This window comes from Rhagoletis pomonella, unplaced genomic scaffold (assembly GCF_013731165.1).
Source record: "Rhagoletis pomonella isolate Grant_MI unplaced genomic scaffold, Rhpom_1.0 Rhpom_scaffold_00013, whole genome shotgun sequence".
NCBI lineage: Eukaryota > Metazoa > Arthropoda > Insecta > Diptera > Tephritidae > Rhagoletis > Rhagoletis pomonella.
The window spans coordinates 18,500,227-18,518,804 of record NW_023458567.1 but is presented as its reverse complement, the minus strand read 5'-3'; the positions used below and the strand labels follow the sequence as shown (position 1 = coordinate 18,518,804).

The 18,578-nt window shown below is 42.7% G+C and overlaps 1 protein-coding gene across 2 annotated transcripts in view; it reads right to left on the bottom strand.

Moving 5' to 3' along the window:
• LOC118748912 overlaps window positions 1–13,963 on the bottom strand; it is a gene marked incomplete at its 3' end in the record, with an annotated part of 88,280 nt that extends 74,317 nt beyond the window's left edge. The window contains 2 exon segments of one of the 2 annotated variants that reach the window (XM_036483653.1): window positions 13,161–13,482; window positions 13,555–13,963. In XM_036483653.1, the coding sequence (XP_036339546.1) occupies window positions 13,161–13,482; window positions 13,555–13,671 (439 nt within the window). 2 annotated transcript variants of the gene reach the window in all.
• Window positions 13,964–18,578: the final 4,615 nt, after the last annotated feature.

The window sequence follows — 18,578 nt, the reverse complement described above, 5'->3', positions numbered from 1 at the left end:
TGCAAACATTAATTTAGAATAAATTAGCTTTAATATTTACTGATTTATCGAAAATTTCGTATTTCTCTAAATTACCGTTATATGGAATGTAGGCGTGGTTATTTTACGATTTTATAAATTTTCAGCCATTTGAAATGTTTTACCAAGACCAAAAATGGTGCCATGTTTGGGAGAAATTGGTGGAGCGGCTCCCAAGATATACACGTGTAATCATAAGTGGGCGTGGCTACGCCCATTTTCCAAAAATTTATAATATTATTATTTTTCGCCTAAAAATGATTGTAAATATCAATAAGCAGTTTTCGTATTTTTGAAAACTACCGTTATATGGGAGATAGGCGTGGCTATTGTCCGATTTTGCCCAATTTCAATACCGACCGTCCTACGTCCAAAAGAGGTACACGTACCAAGTTTCGTTAAGATATTTCAAATTTTACTCAAGTTATCGTGTGCACAGACGGACGCTTAATCGATTTCTTTTTTCATTCTGATCATTTATGTATACATTTGTCTATATCTATCTCGATTCGTTTTGCCTGTTACAAACAACCGTTACGTAAACAAAGTTATAATACCCTTGTGGACAAGTGCGCTCGGGTATAAAAATCACTCATATGTACGGTGGCCATTCGTACCGATTTTGGCGGGACAGTACCGATTTGGAGAAAATTGCCCCGCTGAATATTTTTTAAAAGTCGGGACGTATAAGTGTCCCAATTTTTCATATTTGTACCGATTAAGTCCCGATTTTCAGTGTTTTCTTTATTGATTTATTGAGACTCTCCGTGTGCTCTGGCCCAAAAACAATTTTTCGTACAAACGAGGCAGCACTTTCGTTATCAAAAAGGACATGGAGTAAATATAAGTGAGCCATACCATAAACATAGCCAGCATCCTAATTAATAATATATAAAAATAATTAATGAAGTTATAAAAAATAATACTAATACCCTCAAAAAAAAATAGATGTATAGAGTGGCGAAAATATAAATAGGGAAGGGACATTTTAACTTTCTTTGGCTATTTCCCTTTCGATTATTTAATGTTTATTCCTTTTTATGAAAGTGTGGCTCGTTGTCTAACAAAGACCATGTAAGTCAGAATTTGAAAAATTAATCAAAATATATTTTAATTCGTAATTATAATCAAATAAATATTTTCGAGTTACTACTTTATAGCAGAAACCAGTTGGTGACTCTAAAGCAAAAGAAATACTTAAAAATGTCAAGATATGTATGGAAACGAATTTTTTTTTAGACATATCTTAATTATTGGTCATAAAAAGCTCATCGGTAGCTATCGGAAGCTAATTTTTGTGCAGTATACTATCAAAGCTCCATTCTATAGAACGCAACTAGTAATGTAACGTGGAAACGCGTGGAAGTATAACTAAAAGCTTACGGTTTACGAAGTAATGAAAAAATAATCACTAAAAAAATATAATATTTCCTATTACTGATATTATTATACTTGGATTCAATTTTGCTAAATCGAAACTATTTAAAATAAATGTAGATTTACCTGTGTCTTCAGACTTCATAACAATTTTTAATTGTATAGTGACCACAATAATAATAATCACTTTTGAACGCAACTGTTTCACAATGAATTTCGTAAAATAAAACGTGCACTATCACAAACTGACAAGTTCCGACTGAGATACTCCGCCAAAGCGGCGTCATAAGTTTAGGGTAGGGGTTGCCTGTTGTTCCGCAACTATTCAACTGTGGCAGGTAGTATTTTTTTTTGTTCCTACGATAAGTTTAAAAAAATAGACTTATGACCGCCTAGATCGATCAAATACCCCTATGGGCGGTGATCGAATCCGTCGAGAGATTTAGATACTATATTTATGGCAAACAAACAAAAGTAATCACTGACTGTAACGCTATAAAAACTACAATGAAAAAACGTGAGTTAGTGCCGCGAAACGCGAGCTGGTGGTTGCGTATTCAGGATAATGAACTTCAAATTGAGTATCGCAGTGGGCAGCGAATGGCGCATTAGATGCGCTGTGCCGTATGCCTGCTGAAGAATCGCGTGAAATCGAAACAGCATCGTTACGAACCGACAAATTGCGGATTGCAGAAGATTGGTTGTTTGGAATGCAGTTGCAAGACGAACACATCAGAGAAATAGTGGACAAAATACGGCGGGGCGACAAATCTACAACGAAAGACTTCAATCTAAATAATGGTAGATTGTTAAAACGCTTAGGTGGTACCAAAAGCTTTACGTTGGCAAGTTGTGCACAACGCACGACAAAGCTGGGCATCTTGGACTAGAGAAAACGCTTCAACGTATAGGTGAGCATATGTGGTTTGGATGTATCGAAAGCACCTACAATAAAGTTCCTGGTGGCAAGAAAAAAGGCGAGCTTCACGTGAAGCCAATACCATTTAGAACTGTGCATGTGGACCACCTTGGTCCATTTCCGAAAAGAGCGAATCGTAACGAGCATATACTCGACGAGAAACGTAATCGACATACTCAACGACATCAGCAGTTTCTTGGGAATGCCTGAACGCATCATATCTGATCGTGGGACGGCGTATACGTCCAAGGAACTTGGAAAGATTTTGTAAGGAGGACGACATTAAACATATTTCAAATGCCGTGAGAACGCCTCGAGCTAATGGAATGGTTGAGCGTTGAACCAATGCTTTTATCATCCGTCAACAAAGGTAAACGCTGGGATGAATCACTTTGAAATATCCAATGGTCAATCAACAGTATGAAAAACAAAACGACATCATATACACCGCAAGAGTATAGTAATAAAACCGTCCTAGCATTACAACACGATGAAACATCAAAAGACAATTTGAATGAAAAGTTTATCGTATACTTTCAAGTAGCGGTACTTGTTTTTGCACTATGGTCTAGCTACTATTATTTGCTGGCCAAAAGTCGAGAGGTAACCAAGATGATTTGAAATTCACTGTTTTGAAGTTTAAGAGGTCGCTGATTTCGAAGATGATGTCAGATTTTTGAAAGTCTAAATAACGGATCCAATATGGCGACCAAATTTTATAATTTTTTCCCTTTCACCAAAAACTCATATAAATGCCGGGTTGTTGTTGTTGTTTTTGTAGCGGCTACAACAACCCCGCCCAGATCGGTTGATATCTCAGTCGTTGTCGTCAAGTTCCACTGGCTGCAGTAGCCAGAGCGAAGTTGGGCTATTGTTGTTCGTGACTCCCGAGGCAGATGAAGCTCCGTCTCGTCTATGTCCGGTGGTGGTGTGCCTAGAACGGCATTCACAGGTCTAGAGTCTACATAACTCGAGACTGACTCCCTGTGAATGCCGTTCAGGGCCAGTCGGTAAGCTGACGGGTCCAGAGGTTGCTTGATGGACCTCTGGACTTCGTCCGTCAGTTCATATAGATGCCTCCTGACGTGCCTAGGCGAGGGCTCCTCTGCAAGCAGCTGTCTGTTTGGGTGGCCACTTCTGTGGCTCCCGATCAGGAACTGCTTGCAGAGCATTATGTTGTGCCCCTTTATGGGGAGCATTTGTGCCTCGTTGTGGAGGTGATGTTCGGGCGACATCAGGAGGCATCCTGTCGCTGTCCTGAGTGCGGTGTTCTGTACTGTCTGTAGCTTCGTCCACTGCGTCCTACTAGTCCCCGGCGACCACACTGGCGCTGCGTAATTAAAACCGGCCGGCCTATTGCCTTGTATGTTGCCAGCAACGTTTCTTTATCTTTGCCCCAAGTACTGCCGGCTAGCGACTTGAATGTTACTCCGAGTATTTTGGGATTATTCAGAGAATTGGTGTGTCATCGACGTGAATTCCCAGCGGTAGCCTGAATTCCTTCGTCCAGGTTGAGAACAGCCTCGCAGGTCATTAATTCCGTTCCCAGTCGCCATGATCGAGCAATCGTCGGCGTAAGAGACAATCGAGACTCCCTCTGGTGGTTGAGTGAGCCTTGAAATGTAAAAGTTAAACAGTAGCGGGGAAAGGACACCACCCTGTGGAACCCCCTGTTTTATTTTTCTAAGTTTGCTCGATTTGTCTCCAAATATTACCGACGAGTGTCGACCACTCAGATAATTCGCCGACCACCGACTGAACGTCTGTGGGAGAGAGGAAGCCTCAATATCTTCTAGTAGCGTGGAATGGCAGACGTTGTCAAACGCCTTTGACAAGTCCAACGCTCGTTCTCTCACAGGGACGGTTTCGGTTAAGGCCACGAGTTATCTGAGTGTTTATGGCGTTAAGTGCTGTTGTTGTACTGTGCACTTTACGGAAACCACGCTGATGCTTCGCTGGGGTCAAGTGGTTTGTGAAATACGGGAGCAGCAAGGCCTCGAGTGTCTTCGCTACCGGGGAAAGGAGTGTTATCGGCCGATAAGAATCTCCTATGTTGGCAGGTTTCCCCGGTTTGAGCAGTGGGACCACTCTCCCCACCTACCAGATGTCTGGGATGATGAGAGTGGCCATAGACAAATTGAGGACCTCCTTTAGGTACGCTACCCCCGCAGGACCCAAAATTTTCAGCATAAGCATGCATATTCCGTCGGGACCCATGGCTTTGGAGGCTTTCGCCTTCCCGATGGCCACCTGAACTTCACCGCAAGTGAAAGCGCGTGGGGCACAGGTTGTTGGCAGTTTGTGCAGCCTCGACGCTTGGCTTTGTCCACCGGAGGATGCAGTATGAACTGCCGGCTAAAATAGCCGGGTTTTTGAGGTAGCTGAGTTCGAATCTGATGTCAGATTTTTTAAATTGAAAAGGGCGGATCCAATATGGCGACCAAACTTTATAAATTTTTCCGTTTCACGAGAAACTCATATAAATGGGGTGTTTCGAGGTTGTTGTTTTCAAATCTGATGTCGTGAATTTGAAATAGAAAATGGCGGATAAATTATAAATACTGGTAAGATAATAATTTAAATATAAGAATGATGAACGTCTGATAATATTCTTTATATGCGAGGTAAGGGAAAATTTGGGCGGGCCACACCCATTTATGATCCAAAAAATTATATTGGTGAATGCATTTTTCTTGCAAAATTTCAACATCACACATGCACCCGTTTAGTTACGACTTTTCGCACGCTAAAATTAAAATAGTGCACACTGTACGACGGGTAGAGCCACTTCAGAGTCCGCTCAGGCCTACGTGCTCATCGGCAGTGGACCACTGAGGGCAACTTCGCTGCGTTCCCCACACCAACCGGCGTCCACTTTGGTGATCGTCCAAACTTCCCTGCTGAAGCGGCTGTTCTAGTCGATGACAACCTTCATCCGGCCGATCCCAGAAATCCCCGTATCAGGGATCTCAACGCGGAGATTCGGGGGCTTGCGAATGTTCATATGTGGAAAAAGTGGGAAGAGCATCTGAAGACTTGTAACTTCGCCTCTGGAGTAGCGTACCTAACGGAGGTCCTCAATCTGTCAATGGCCACTCTCAGGATCCCTGACATCTGGGAGATGAGGAGAGCGGTCCTACTGCTCAACCGGGGAAACCAGACAAAAAGGAATCTTATCGTCCGATAAGACTCCACTCCCGAAGACACTAGAGGCCTATCTACTCCCGTATTTCATGAACCATCTGACTCCAGCGAAGCATCAGCATGGATTCCGTAAAATGAGAGTACAACAACAGCACTTAATGCCATAAACACGCAGATAACACGTGGCCTAAACCACAACCCTCCTTGTGAGAGAACTATTCTAGCAGCGTTGGACCTGTCAAAGGCGTTTGACACCGTCAGTCACTCCACGCTGCTAGAAGACATAGCACACAGAGGCTCAAACGGTGGTCGGCGGAGTATTTAAATGGTCGACTCTTGTCAGTAATGTTCAGAGACAAATCCTAACCTAGAAAAATAAAACAGGTGGTTCCACAGGGTGGTGTCCTATCCCCATTAATGTTTAACTACTATATTTCAAAGCTCCTTCAACCACCAGAGGGTGTCTCGATTGTCTCCTAGGCTGACGATTGTTCGATAATGGCGTCTGAGACTTGTGTTCGAAAGTAAATGGGTATCTCTCCGACCTTTCTCGCTTCTTCACTGCTAGGATCCTAACCCTATCCCCTACAAAATCTTCTGCGACCTTGTTCACCACCTGGACGAAGGAGGTCAGACTACCACTGGGAATTCACGTCGATGATACACCAATTCCGACGGTGAATAACCCCAAAATACTCGAAGTAACCTTCGACAGTCTGCTCTCCTTCTCTGCGCACGCAACCGCTATTGTCAACAAAGTACTGAGCCTGCAACAATATCCTCAAGTCGCTAGCCGGCAGTACTTGGGGCAAAAACAAAGAAACGTTGCCGGCAATAGGCCGGCCGGTTTTAAATTACGCAGCACCAGTGCGGTCGCCGGGGACTAGTATGACGCAGTGGGTGAAACTGGAAAGGGCAATGCTCTGCAAGCAATTCCTAGTAGGGAGACACACGAACAGACACTTGCTTGCAGAGGAGCCCTCGCCGAGGCATGTCAGAAGGCATCTTTACGTACTGACGTACGAAGACCATTCATTAAATAACCTCTGGATCCATCAGCTTATCGAGTCAGTCTCGAGTTATGTAGACCCAGACCTGTGAATGCCGTTCTAGGCAACTAGACCAACTTCGCTCTGGCTACTGCAGCATACCTGAGCAGATTAGACGCAGATGTGCCAATTAGTGTCCGACATACGGAGAGACACCCCACGACTCGAAACATCTCTTCGTATGCCCGGAAAACTCGACACAGCTAACGCCTTTGTCCCTGTGGTTCGACCCCATTGAGGCTGCTTCGTAGTAGCCGCTACAACAGCAACAACGACAACAACAGGCTGCTCGGGCGGATTTTGGCAATCCTACCGGCTGGTATGAAGCGGGCGGCTGCTGCGTTGATGATCCGGCGGATGTTGCGCTCAGCTTCGCGCGCGCATGTTGGTGGTGGAAGAGCATTGAATTTGCGGTCTGTGTGCTCCGTAAAACCGTCCCAGTTGGCCTTCTTTGTGTTCATATACGTACGGTCTTCGGATGTGACAAAATCTCTTGGGTGGTCTATCGCGACTACTATGGGCAGGTGGTCTGATGCGAGCGTGAGCACTGGTTACCAACCAATGCAATTTATCAGACCCCCGCTTGCTATAGTGATATCTGGCGAGCTGTAGCAGTCACCCGCGACCCTGGTGGGGGCATCGTCGTTTACAGTGCAAAACGTTGAGTCGTCAATTTGTTCTGCGATTAGTGTACCCCGCTGGTCGTTGCCCAGGTTGGAGTGCCAGAGTTCGTGGTGCGCGTTAAAATCCCCTAGCACTACCCGGTTTTCGCCTTCGAGTAGCGCACTTATGTTCGGGCGATACCCTGCTGGGCAACTGGTGGCAGGTGGTATGTACACGTTGACGACTTCCAGCTCAGTATCTCCCGACTTGATTGCCATGCCTTGGTGCTCAATGAGTGTATCGTTGGCGGCGATTCGGGGGGTAATGAGCCGGTATTGGATCGCGTTGTGCAATATAAAGGCGATGCCGCCTCCGGCGCCGCGAGGGCGGTCTGTTCGGATGACGTTGAACTCATCCTGACTCTGAAGGCTAGAGCCGGAGTGGAGTTTGGTTTCCTGGACCGCCGCGACTGAGATTTTGTTGCGCCTCATGAAGCTGACTATCTCAGCGATCTTGCTTTGTAGTCCGTTGCAATTGAACTGCAATAGTTTGATGGAGTTGGGCCTGGTGATGGTAATTCGCGGGGTGAGGGAGTACTGGCGCGCTGCCTGAACTGCTTGCTGTGCCTGCTGTGTTTGTTGCGGGTGTGGTGGTCCGACCGCTGGTGTTGTCACCGGTGTTGGGGCCGGTGTGGTTGTGACCGTGGGCCGCGGTTGTGGGATTGCCGCTGGCGTTGGCATTGGCACAGATGTAGGTGCAGGCGATTGGGGTTGTGAGGTAGCAGCGCAGCAGGCTGCAGTGAAAGCAGCACTCCATTCGCGATGGTGTGTGAGGCCGGAGCAGCGTTTCAGGTGGCACCAGTTGTTGCATGCGTTGCATCTTACTGATGTGATGTTTCGCCTTATCAGGTTCGGGCAGACGCTGCAGTACCATCTGCTTTGAGTGGATGTCCAGGGTTGTATGCTGGGAGTTGGTCCACTGGCTGTTGGTTGGGCGGGCGCTGTTTGTGTGGAATGCTGGGCTTGCTGTGAATTGTTGCAGCACGATGCAACAAAGTTAGCACTCCACTCCCTATGGTGCCGGAGGCCTGAGCATGCTTTCAGATGACACCAGTTATTGCAGCTGTTGCAACAGACTGAGGTGGATGAGTGGTGTAAATTTTGGTTGCAGACACTGCATGTCTATGGTCCGGGGTTTTGCTCTATGCCGGCGCGGACCAGTAGTATGCGGAGCAGACTTGCCGGTAGGTCATGCTCCCAGTGCGAAAAAATGGGGGGGGTTGCTGCTGGGGTAATGGTCCTTGGTCGGAGTGGGTGCTCCGAGTCAATCCGGTAACGTAGAACCGACCATCTTGGATCCGCCGGGCTTCCCAGCTGAAGCGGCGGGACTCGCAGACGAGCGTGATCGAATCCGCCAGTCTAATCCTGGACATTAACAAACTGGTTAACGAACACAAGCGGAAAACGTGGAATGAGCACCTCAAGACCTGCAATCTCACCAGCGGAGCTAGCAAGCTGTGGACGACAGTAAAATCTCTCTCCCATCCGGCGAAACGCAAGGACAACGTTGCCCTTACATTCGGCGATACCACCACGTCGGACCCACGGACGTGCGCGCTTTTTCAGCCGGCAGTTTATTGCACACCCGGAGAGAGACAAAGCCCGCCGCAGTGTGCTACGTAAAGCATACAAACTCCGCCCCCGAGACACCAACGTGCTTTACACCAGAAGAGACGCAGGCAGCTGTAAAGAACGCCAAAGCATTCAAGGCGTTAGGCCCCGACGGAATCTCGATGCAGATGCTGAAAAAGCTAGGACCAGTGGGAGTCGAGTACATCACAGCAGCTTTCAATTTGTCACTGTCCACCCTGATCATCCCTGAGATGTGGAAAATGGGTAGGATCATCCCCCTCCTTAAACCAGGTAAGAAGGCGGACGCAGGAGACTCTTACCGGCCAATCTCCCTCCTATCCCCAGTGGCAAAGACAATGGAAGCACTACTCCTCCCCAGTCTAACGAAGCATCTGCAACTAGCCCAACACCAGCACGGATTCCGCAAAATGCACAGCACAACCACTGCATTAAACGCCATCACCACACAGATAAGCGAGGGTCTGAACCAACGTCGACCCTGTGATAGGACGGTCCCAGTAGTGGTGAGCTACGCCGATGATTGCACGATTATGGCGACGGGCCCCAATATTGACAGCCTATGCGGGAAAATCAGCGACTATCTCACCGATCTTGCAAATTTCTTCACTGCCAGGAGCCTCACCATCTCCGCCGCGAAATCCACCGCCACACTGTTCACCACCTGGACAAAGGAAGTTGGCTAGAGCTGGACGTTTACGTCGATGGCAACAAAATACCGACGGTCAACCACCCAAAAATCCTGGGAGTCACGTTCTCCTTTTCTGCGCACGCCTCAGCCACCTGCGAAAGGATGCGAGCTAGGAACAAAGTCCTCAAGTCACTAGCCGGCAGCACTTGGGGAGCCGACCAAGAAACCCTGCACACCACGTATAAAGCAATAGGCCGGTCGGTGGCAAACTACGCAGCGCCAGTGTGGACGGCGGGTACCAGCGATACGCAGTGGAGAAACTTACAAACATGCCAGAATGCAGCTCTACGCACGGCTACAGGTTGCCATCTCATGTCGTCCGAGCATCACCTCCACCAAGAAAGCCAGATGCTGGCGGTGAAAGAGCACAACACGTTGCTATCGAAGCAGTTCCTCGTGGGATGTTACCGTGGAAATCACCCCAATAACGCCCTGCTTCGAAATTAACCGCCTCCCCGACATGTCAGACGTCACCTGCACGACTGGAAATCCGACGTCGAGCCGTGCGTAGACCACCCATTCGACGCACAGAAATACAGAGCGGCGCTTAACCACCTACACACCGATGCAGTCAGGTCGAGTCTCAGCACCAGAAACGACAACATCGTTCTAGGTGGTCGACCGCCACCCATCAACATCGACGAAGCCGAACTGCCAAGAGAGACCAGGTGCACCCTAGCACAACTCCGTTCTGGGTGGTGCCGCAGATTAAACAGCTATCTCTCCCGGCTGAACCCAGAAGTGGCAGACACATGCCCTGCATGCGGGCAAGGTCCACACAACACCCAACACCTCTTCGCATGCGCCTCTAACCCCACGACCCTGACACCAGAAGCACTATGGACCGCGCCTATAGACGCTGCCCGCTTTCTCGGCCTCAGGCTTGTCGAGTCAGAGGACGAAGACGACCCTTGACGAAACCCCGGGGGGTTGAGTACTGCTGCTACAACAACAACAACAGGCTGCTCCGTGAATTATGGCGTGTATTAAGACCGTGACAAAAAAATTAAGCACAGTCCGCGCGGGCATGATTCATTTTGACTAGGGATATCAGGCCGCGATCAAAAAATGAAAATTGCCCGCGCGGGCATAAGCAAAAAATACCAAAAACAAAAAATAATAATTTTTTTATGTTAGGTCCATTCAATAATTTTTCCAGTAAGTACTTGCAGCGAGAGCGTAAAAGAAAAATAGAGAGTAAAATTGAGAGCAAGAGAAAATTTTGGTACTGTTTAGTAAGTGGCCTAACTATTTCGGGTATTACGCGCAAAGGGGTGACCCGATCCAAAAAAAATTTACACACACTTGTAGTCAAGGGGCTACACTTTATTTTAACACCTACTTTTGTAATTCTTGGTAACTAATTTATTTACAAATTGGGTTTAATCGCAAAACAGAAAGAGAATTCTACTTTGTGAGGTTTAAAATCCCTAAGTGCAGCCGAAGGCCGCCTACGCAGAAAGGTGTTCTCTGCAAAAGGTGTTCAGTGCCTTTTCTTCGCAACACAGAAAGAGAATTCTACTTCGTGAGGGTTATAATCCCTAAGTGCGGCCAAAGGCCGCCTACGTAGATAGGTGTTCTCTGCTAAAGGTGTTCAGCCGCCCTTCTTTCTCCTGATAACTATCTTGGGATAATTTCTTTTATTTAAAAACCCCACAGATTCTGTTATTTTATATTCCCATTTTGCCTCGGTAAATGTCGTTTTGGGCGCGCAATTTTCTTTTTAAAAGTAAAAAAATATACAATAGATTAAAATTTTTCATCCATATTTTCATTTCTCTAATTATAGGAGTGTACTCGTACGCCCAACTATCTGAAGTTTTAGAAAACTTTTGCTGGTTTTGCATTCTCGTACCCAAAAAACTTGCAAAGTAGGGGAAATTGAGAGAGCAAAATGTGAAAGAGAGCTGAAAAATTTTTCCCAGCTAAAACTTGCAAGTAAGAAAATCAGCTGATCACAAACACATGTTTGTAAATAAACAAAAGAAAATATGGCCTTTTTGAGTTATTTATTGCAAATATTATTATTAATGCTAGTATACAACGAAAAACTGAGTAAATTTAATATGCACAACGTTTGTTGTGTTTATTATACCCGAGCGCACTTGTGCACAAGGGTATATTAATTTTGTTCACATAACGGTTGTTTGTAACAGCCAAAACGAATCGAGATAGATATAGACAAATATATACATATATGCTCAGAATGAATAGAGAAATCGATTAAGCCATGTCTGTCTGTCCGTCCGTCTGTCCGTCCGTCCGTGTACACGATAACTAGAGCAAAAATTGAGATATCTCAACGAAATTTGGTGTGTAGGTTTCTGTTAATCCAAGGTAGGTTGGTATTGAAAATGGGCGAAATCGGACAATAACCACGCCCACATCACATATAACGGTAATTTTCAGAAATACGAAAACTGCGATATTTTAGTAACTACTGAAGATTATTCACTCAAAATTGATATTTGTAATAATTTTCAGACGAAAAATAAGAATATTATAAATTTTTGGAAAATGGGCGTAGCCACGCCCACTTATGGTTACATGTGCATATCTTGGTAACCGCTGCACCAATTTCTTCCAAACTTGGCACAGTTGTTGGCCTTGGTACAGCATACTAAATGGACGAAAATTTAAAAAATCGGACAATAACCACGCCTACTTCCCATATAACGGTAATTTCCAGAAATACGAAAACTGCGATATTTTAGTAACTACTGAAGATTATTCACTCAAAATTGACATTTGTAATAATTTTCAGACGAAAAATAAGAATATTATAAATTTTTGGAAAATGGGCGTAGCCACGCCCACTTATGGTTACATGTGCATATCTTGGTAACCGCTGCACCAATTTCTTCCAAACTTGGCACAGTTGTTGGCCTTGAATTTGCAGCTGTCTCGGTTTGTTACGCTCTAGAATTCGCTCTCTCTTGCAAATATTTTGGGTTATTGAATGTATTTCCAGTAAAAGCTTGCAAGTACTAGTAACAATTCGGACCAATTTTTTGATATTGAATGGACCTATTATTTAGAAAGTACAAGTTATTACCTTTAAGGCCTTATTACCTTCGGCCGCGCATAGGGATAACCCTCACTAAGTAGAGTTCGCCTTTCTGTGTTGCCGAAGAAAAGCGGCTGAAGACCTTTTGCAGAGAACACCATTCTGCGTATGCGGCCATCGGCCGCGCTTGGGGATTATAACTCTCACTAAGTAGCTTTGCTGTATTGCCGAAGAAGAGGTGCGCGGAACATCTTTCTTTATTTTGTGGTTTGAATTGTCGACCAAATGAAAAAAAAAATTTTTTTGTGATTTTATGCGGGTAATTTAATTCTGCCATTCAAAACGATCAAAAGATGGGATTAGGCCCCGCTGGCATAATTCATTTTACCAAGTGAAATTTGGCCGCGATCATAAAATGAAATTAGGCCGCAATAAAAAAATGAAGTTAGGCCGCGCCGAAATAATTCATTTTGGAAAGTGAAGTTAGGCCGCGATCAAAAAATGAAATTAGGCCACCTAACAAATAAGGCGGCCTTAATTCACACGGTCAAAATTCCATCCCCTAGGTCTACCTTTGCAGGAAGGAAAACACGTTTACTTCGATCTTTAAAGCAAGCCCATTATGAGGGTAAACAATACGAAATAGGCTCCCAAGTGACTAAGTGTTTGCTGGGTAAAAACAAAATTAGCTCTTGGTACTTACCATCGGAAGCTTGTGGAGACAATAATGGGGAATCTTCATTCATACAATCATCATCAAATTCTTCAGCTAAGTTGGGTTCATTCTTAATATCTACTATGTTTAACTCAGGCTCAGAAAATATATCATTTTTTCTGTCAATTGTTGAATTTTTTTGTGCATATGAATCGTCTTCTGTCGCCTTTCCTTGAATCCGAGTACAATCAAGAGCGATTTGCAGTATGCGTTGCTTCTCTTTAATGTTTAACCAAAATTTGTGGAATTCGTTAAGATAACGCCAGCAAACCAAGCAAATTTTATTCGAGATTTCGTCCCTGAACTGTATCTAGATTTTTGTCATTGATGATAAATATTCGTTATTAATAAACTGTTGATAAGTAGAATTTAATAAAGTTACCTGGATTTGGAAGTATTTCTCTATAATTTCTATGGCACCGCCTTCAACTAATCCACCATTTTCGTCGAAAATTTGCATAACCTCTGCCGGTTTATCTAAGCACAATCGACAAGTCATTTTATTTGTGAATTTAATTATGAATAATTATGTTTAATTAAAATATTTCACAAAGCTCCGCGCCGACTATATCAATACACAGCGACTAGCCTGCCGAAAAATCCTCTAGCGTTGTTATTCACAATGGCGGATTTGTTTATACGCATTAGAGATTTCACACTATCGATCGTACTATCGATAGTTTTAAAGCGAAAGTACACAACGTCCATTGCGTCACAGACACCGTCAAAGCCATTGCCATCGTCAACGGTGCTTAAGGCCGGTCCACATAGAACTTTCGCGTTGGCTTTGGGGTTGGCGTTAGTTTGACAGAACGCACGTTAAAAGTATGCTTGCTACAATGAACGCTTGGCAGCGAATGCTTGGCCACTTATAGTCTGATTATGCATACTTCGCATAACTTCGCACAACTTCGCATAAACTTCAAACTGTAATTTCGTATGTACGTTGTATGTATTTTGTATGTATTCCATTACCCAGAAGTTAGCAGAACTTTAAAGAACTTAGCGATCTGTTGAGTTTAGATTTTGCTTCACATTTTCTTAAGGCCCGTCTCCACAGGCAAAAGTTTTTGCCTACCAACTGTCATTTTTATTGCCTGATAAAAATTTTATCAGCGGCAATATTTGTGCGTGGGCATTTTTTATCTTGATAAAAGCATTTATAAGATGGCAATTTTTGCCGGATTTCATCAATTAAAAAGTTTAAAAAATATGCTATTTCACACCCAAGCAAATAATAACACATATTTTAATAGAAAACAGTTCAATTTTTGCTTTTATATTGAAATATCGATAATGTTGTCTCCACGAAGCTATCGCGCAAATGAAAATGTAGCTGTCAAAGTACCAAATTGCTGGCAATATTTACCAAGATAAAAGCTCTGATAATTATTGCTTGCCAAGAGCAATATGCGGTCTCCATGGGCAAAATTTTGCCTGATAACATTATCAAGATAAAAACTTTTGCCTGTGGAGACAGCAAGTAACTGAAGATTGTGGAGACAAACGATTAACAAATTTGAGGAATTTGTTTTCGTATAGTAATTTTATGCGCTGCTCTTAAATGATTTGGCAATGTTGTTGTACGGTCATTAAAATTCGTTTCTCTACCACACTTTTCAAATTTCACTTCAGTGTTATTGGCAATTTTTTTTAAATACGACCAAACAGCACTCCGCGCCCATGATTCAATAATAAAAGGTTTGCTCAAAAAGCAGTTTTCTCGCTCGTTCGTTCGTGTGTGTGTGCAAAGCTTTTGTAAGGGAGCTAAGGGAGTGTCAAAACTCTAATGTCAATAATGAGCAAACCTTTAATTATTGGATCATGCTCCGCGCCCTTGTTAGATCAGTTTTTATATGCAAATAAATTAAAAAATTCGAGAGTCGAAAGTGAAAAGTCGACTACAGTCGACTTCCATAAACTGAAAGTCGATCACTAAAATTCGACTTTCAGGAGTAAAAAGTCGATTTTGGTCGAAAGTCGAAGTCGACTTTGCCATCCCTATAACGTACTCATGACAGATAAATCTATGGCTGAATTTCTTTATTCATTCTGAACGTTCGGAATAAACTTTTTTGTTTACTTATTCTTTAGAACGTTCCTGATGATATGTTAACGTATATTTCAAACGCATTCTGTTTATTCCGGCTGTGAAATGGGATTATCCGGAATGTATAAAGAAACGCAGCCTATGTTTCATATCAATAATTGCATTAAAAACGATATTTCTTACCCGCACTTGACTAAAAAAGAAAAATACTCCACATAATTTTATTTATTTGCAACAGCTTACAAGCGACGCACGCGAAAAGTTGAGAGTTGGCCACCTTTTTGCTTTGTGTTGGCGAGAGCGTTGTCGAATTTTGGCTATGTGGACGGCTGCATTTGAATTCATGTATTCATAGTCAGCTGTTGAAGCGACGCCAACGCCAACGGAACGCCAGAGTTCTATGTGGACGGGCCTTTATGCGGCAAGTTAGTTAAGCTGGAGCTCCATAAGTAAGCGTATGCGTGCGTATGCTGGATCCGTTGACATGACCTTACGTGCGTAAAAACTGAGCAACTCTATAGTGCGTGCACGCATTTGTCAGTTGTCATTTCGATACAATACATACTAAGCCGCAAAAATTGTCTATCAAAATATGTAGGTATCTGTATTTACATATGTATACCCAAACATGTAGGCTGCGTGTCTGTATACATTCCGGATAATCCCATTTCACAGCCGGAATAAACAGAATGCGTTTGGAATATACGTTAACATATCATCAGGAACGTTCTAAACAATAAGTAAACAAGAAAGTTTATTCCAAACGTTCAGAATGATAAAGAAATGCAGCCGTAGTGTAGTGTATAGAAGATATTCGCCTTTGCTGATTTCAGTTTTCCGGAACTGAAATCTATGAATTTATTAAACCTTTTTTTTAACTTTGGGTAGGTTGGCAGGTTTTCACTAACGCCAGGTTATTCCTCTGCTTTTAATATATATCTTCATATGTATATGTTATATTCCACTGATGCGTCCAAACGTTGCTCCACTGATACACATATGGTAATACCACTGAAGGCCAGAACCACGCGCAAAAGTTTCTGCTAATATTTGTATCATGCGTCTTATAATTTTCAATTCTTTATCATTTATATCAATTAAAAATGTGTACGGCACGAATCTGTTCCGACAAAGTTTACAACAATGCTGACCATAGTTTTAAATGAGGAACCACACACTTACGCGATTTTGCTGCAGCGATTTATTCGAACATTCAGTTCCTCTTTTGGTTGTGCCGAAATCGCAGACTCCGGGTTTTGAGAACGAAAAGGTCAATAGAAGGATTTTAACAAAATTGAACGTTTTGATGAAGAAAAGTTAAGTTTTTTTTTAATATTTTTTGTCTGTCTATAAATTGACAGATTTTACTACGCACAGATGTGTCCGTACCAAGGCCTATCAAAGAGGTAAGATCAAAGGTTAGAGTAAAAACAACATTTGCGTGTATTTTGTTGTTGCTTCTGGTATCGAAAGTGTCAAAAACTGTTCTCATTTTTTTTCTTCTAAATCAAAGCATGCCATGTGAAATACAAAAAAATTAAAAATTTAAATAGGAAAAAATGAAAATTGTTGCAACTTTCTTTCTTACTAGATTTGTTTGCTTCTCGAAGCATAGATCCATCCTTTGCAATGCCCAGTAATCAACGGTTATGTTGCTGAGTTGGGCGAGTGTTCCAAAAGTTCCTATTCAATCGCTTGTTTTGTATGGAAAAAGGTTTCACATGCAAATACATTTGAACAATTTAGAATTTTTGTGAAAAGAAATGAAAAATATTTGACATTTTCGAGCCAAAATAATTTGAAAAAAAAACAACCAAATCAGCTGCTATACTGATACTACCTGTTCAATGTGCCTTGATGCGTACTTACGTTATCGAAGCAGTAACGTCTGTAGCATCAAAAACAGTGCGGATTCGTTGCGACAGAATCGCATAGGTGTGTGGATGCCTTTATTCTTTAGAACGTTCCTAATGATATGTTGACGTATATTTCAAACGCATTCTGTTTATTCCGGCTGTGAATTCGGATTATCCGGAATGTATAAAGAAACGCAGCCAGTGTATTTATGCGGATAAAGAGTAAAGCTGGAACTCCATAGGAAAGCGTATGCGAACGTATACGTATGCGTACGTATACGTATACGTGCGTTTGACAGCTGAGTTGCATACACATGTTCTTATGGGATAAACTCCATTAGTACGACAAAAATTCGAACATGGATTCGAATACGCATTCGAATGCGCACAGTTTCATTTCATGCATTTGCTTGCGCAGGCAACCAACACCTACATATTTTGATCGATAATTTTTGCGGCTTGGTACATATGTACTTTCTTTATAAATATGTGTAAAAATGTGTATGTATACTGCATCAACTTATTGAAATGACAACTGACAAATGCGTGTAAGCGCGCACTATGGAATTGCTCAGTTTTTACGCACGTAAGCGCATGCCAACGAATCTCCAATACGCTTGCCTATGGAGTTCCAGCTTAACAAAGTGTTGTGAGAGAATTCAATGCAAAAAGTACTTATTGAACGTAATGCGGCAAATATACTTGCGCCATTCTTTAATTGATAACCTTCCACCTTTTTTGAAGTCGGTTAATATGTAAATAAAAACATAGTAAAAATTTCAATTACAAACAACTGTATGTTGGCGGAAATATAAATAGGGATGCGACACTTTAACAAGTTTTTGCTATTTTTTTTGTTTATTTAAGGTTTATTATTTTGTTTATGAAAGTATAGCTCCCTATCTAACAAAAGCCATGTAAGTCTAAATTTAAAAGTGTGTAAAAATTTGGGAAAATTCGACCAATTTCAGCAAAATTATTTGACGCAATTTTTAGATATGCAGTTTTATAACCTACTAAATTTTAGGGGTGGGGTTTAGTAGCACTCACAGCTATTTCGGGCTATTCCGTCCATAGGGGTGGCCCGATCTAAAAAAAAATTCCACACACTTGTAGTCAAGGGTCTGCGCATTATTTTAACACTCACTTTTGTAAATTTTGGTCACTAATTTATTTACAAATTGGGTTTGAAATATGCCCTTTTTTGTAAAATTCGGAAATTTGCGTACATTTATCACTCCTATTCTCCTTAAAGCAGCCACTTCACCAATACATTTTTGTATTCCCCTCCACTTTACACTTTACTCGATTAGTTATAACTTGCTTTACGACTTTAATATTAACCAATTAATCACAATTCATTAAATAAAAACACCTTCAAAATCATGCGTCTGACTTTGGTTGCATAAGCAAATTAAATGGCGGAGTTCAGCTGTCAAACTCCAAAATATGCAAAAGAATGAGAGACAAAAGAAGATAGGATATAACCCAGTAAGCATT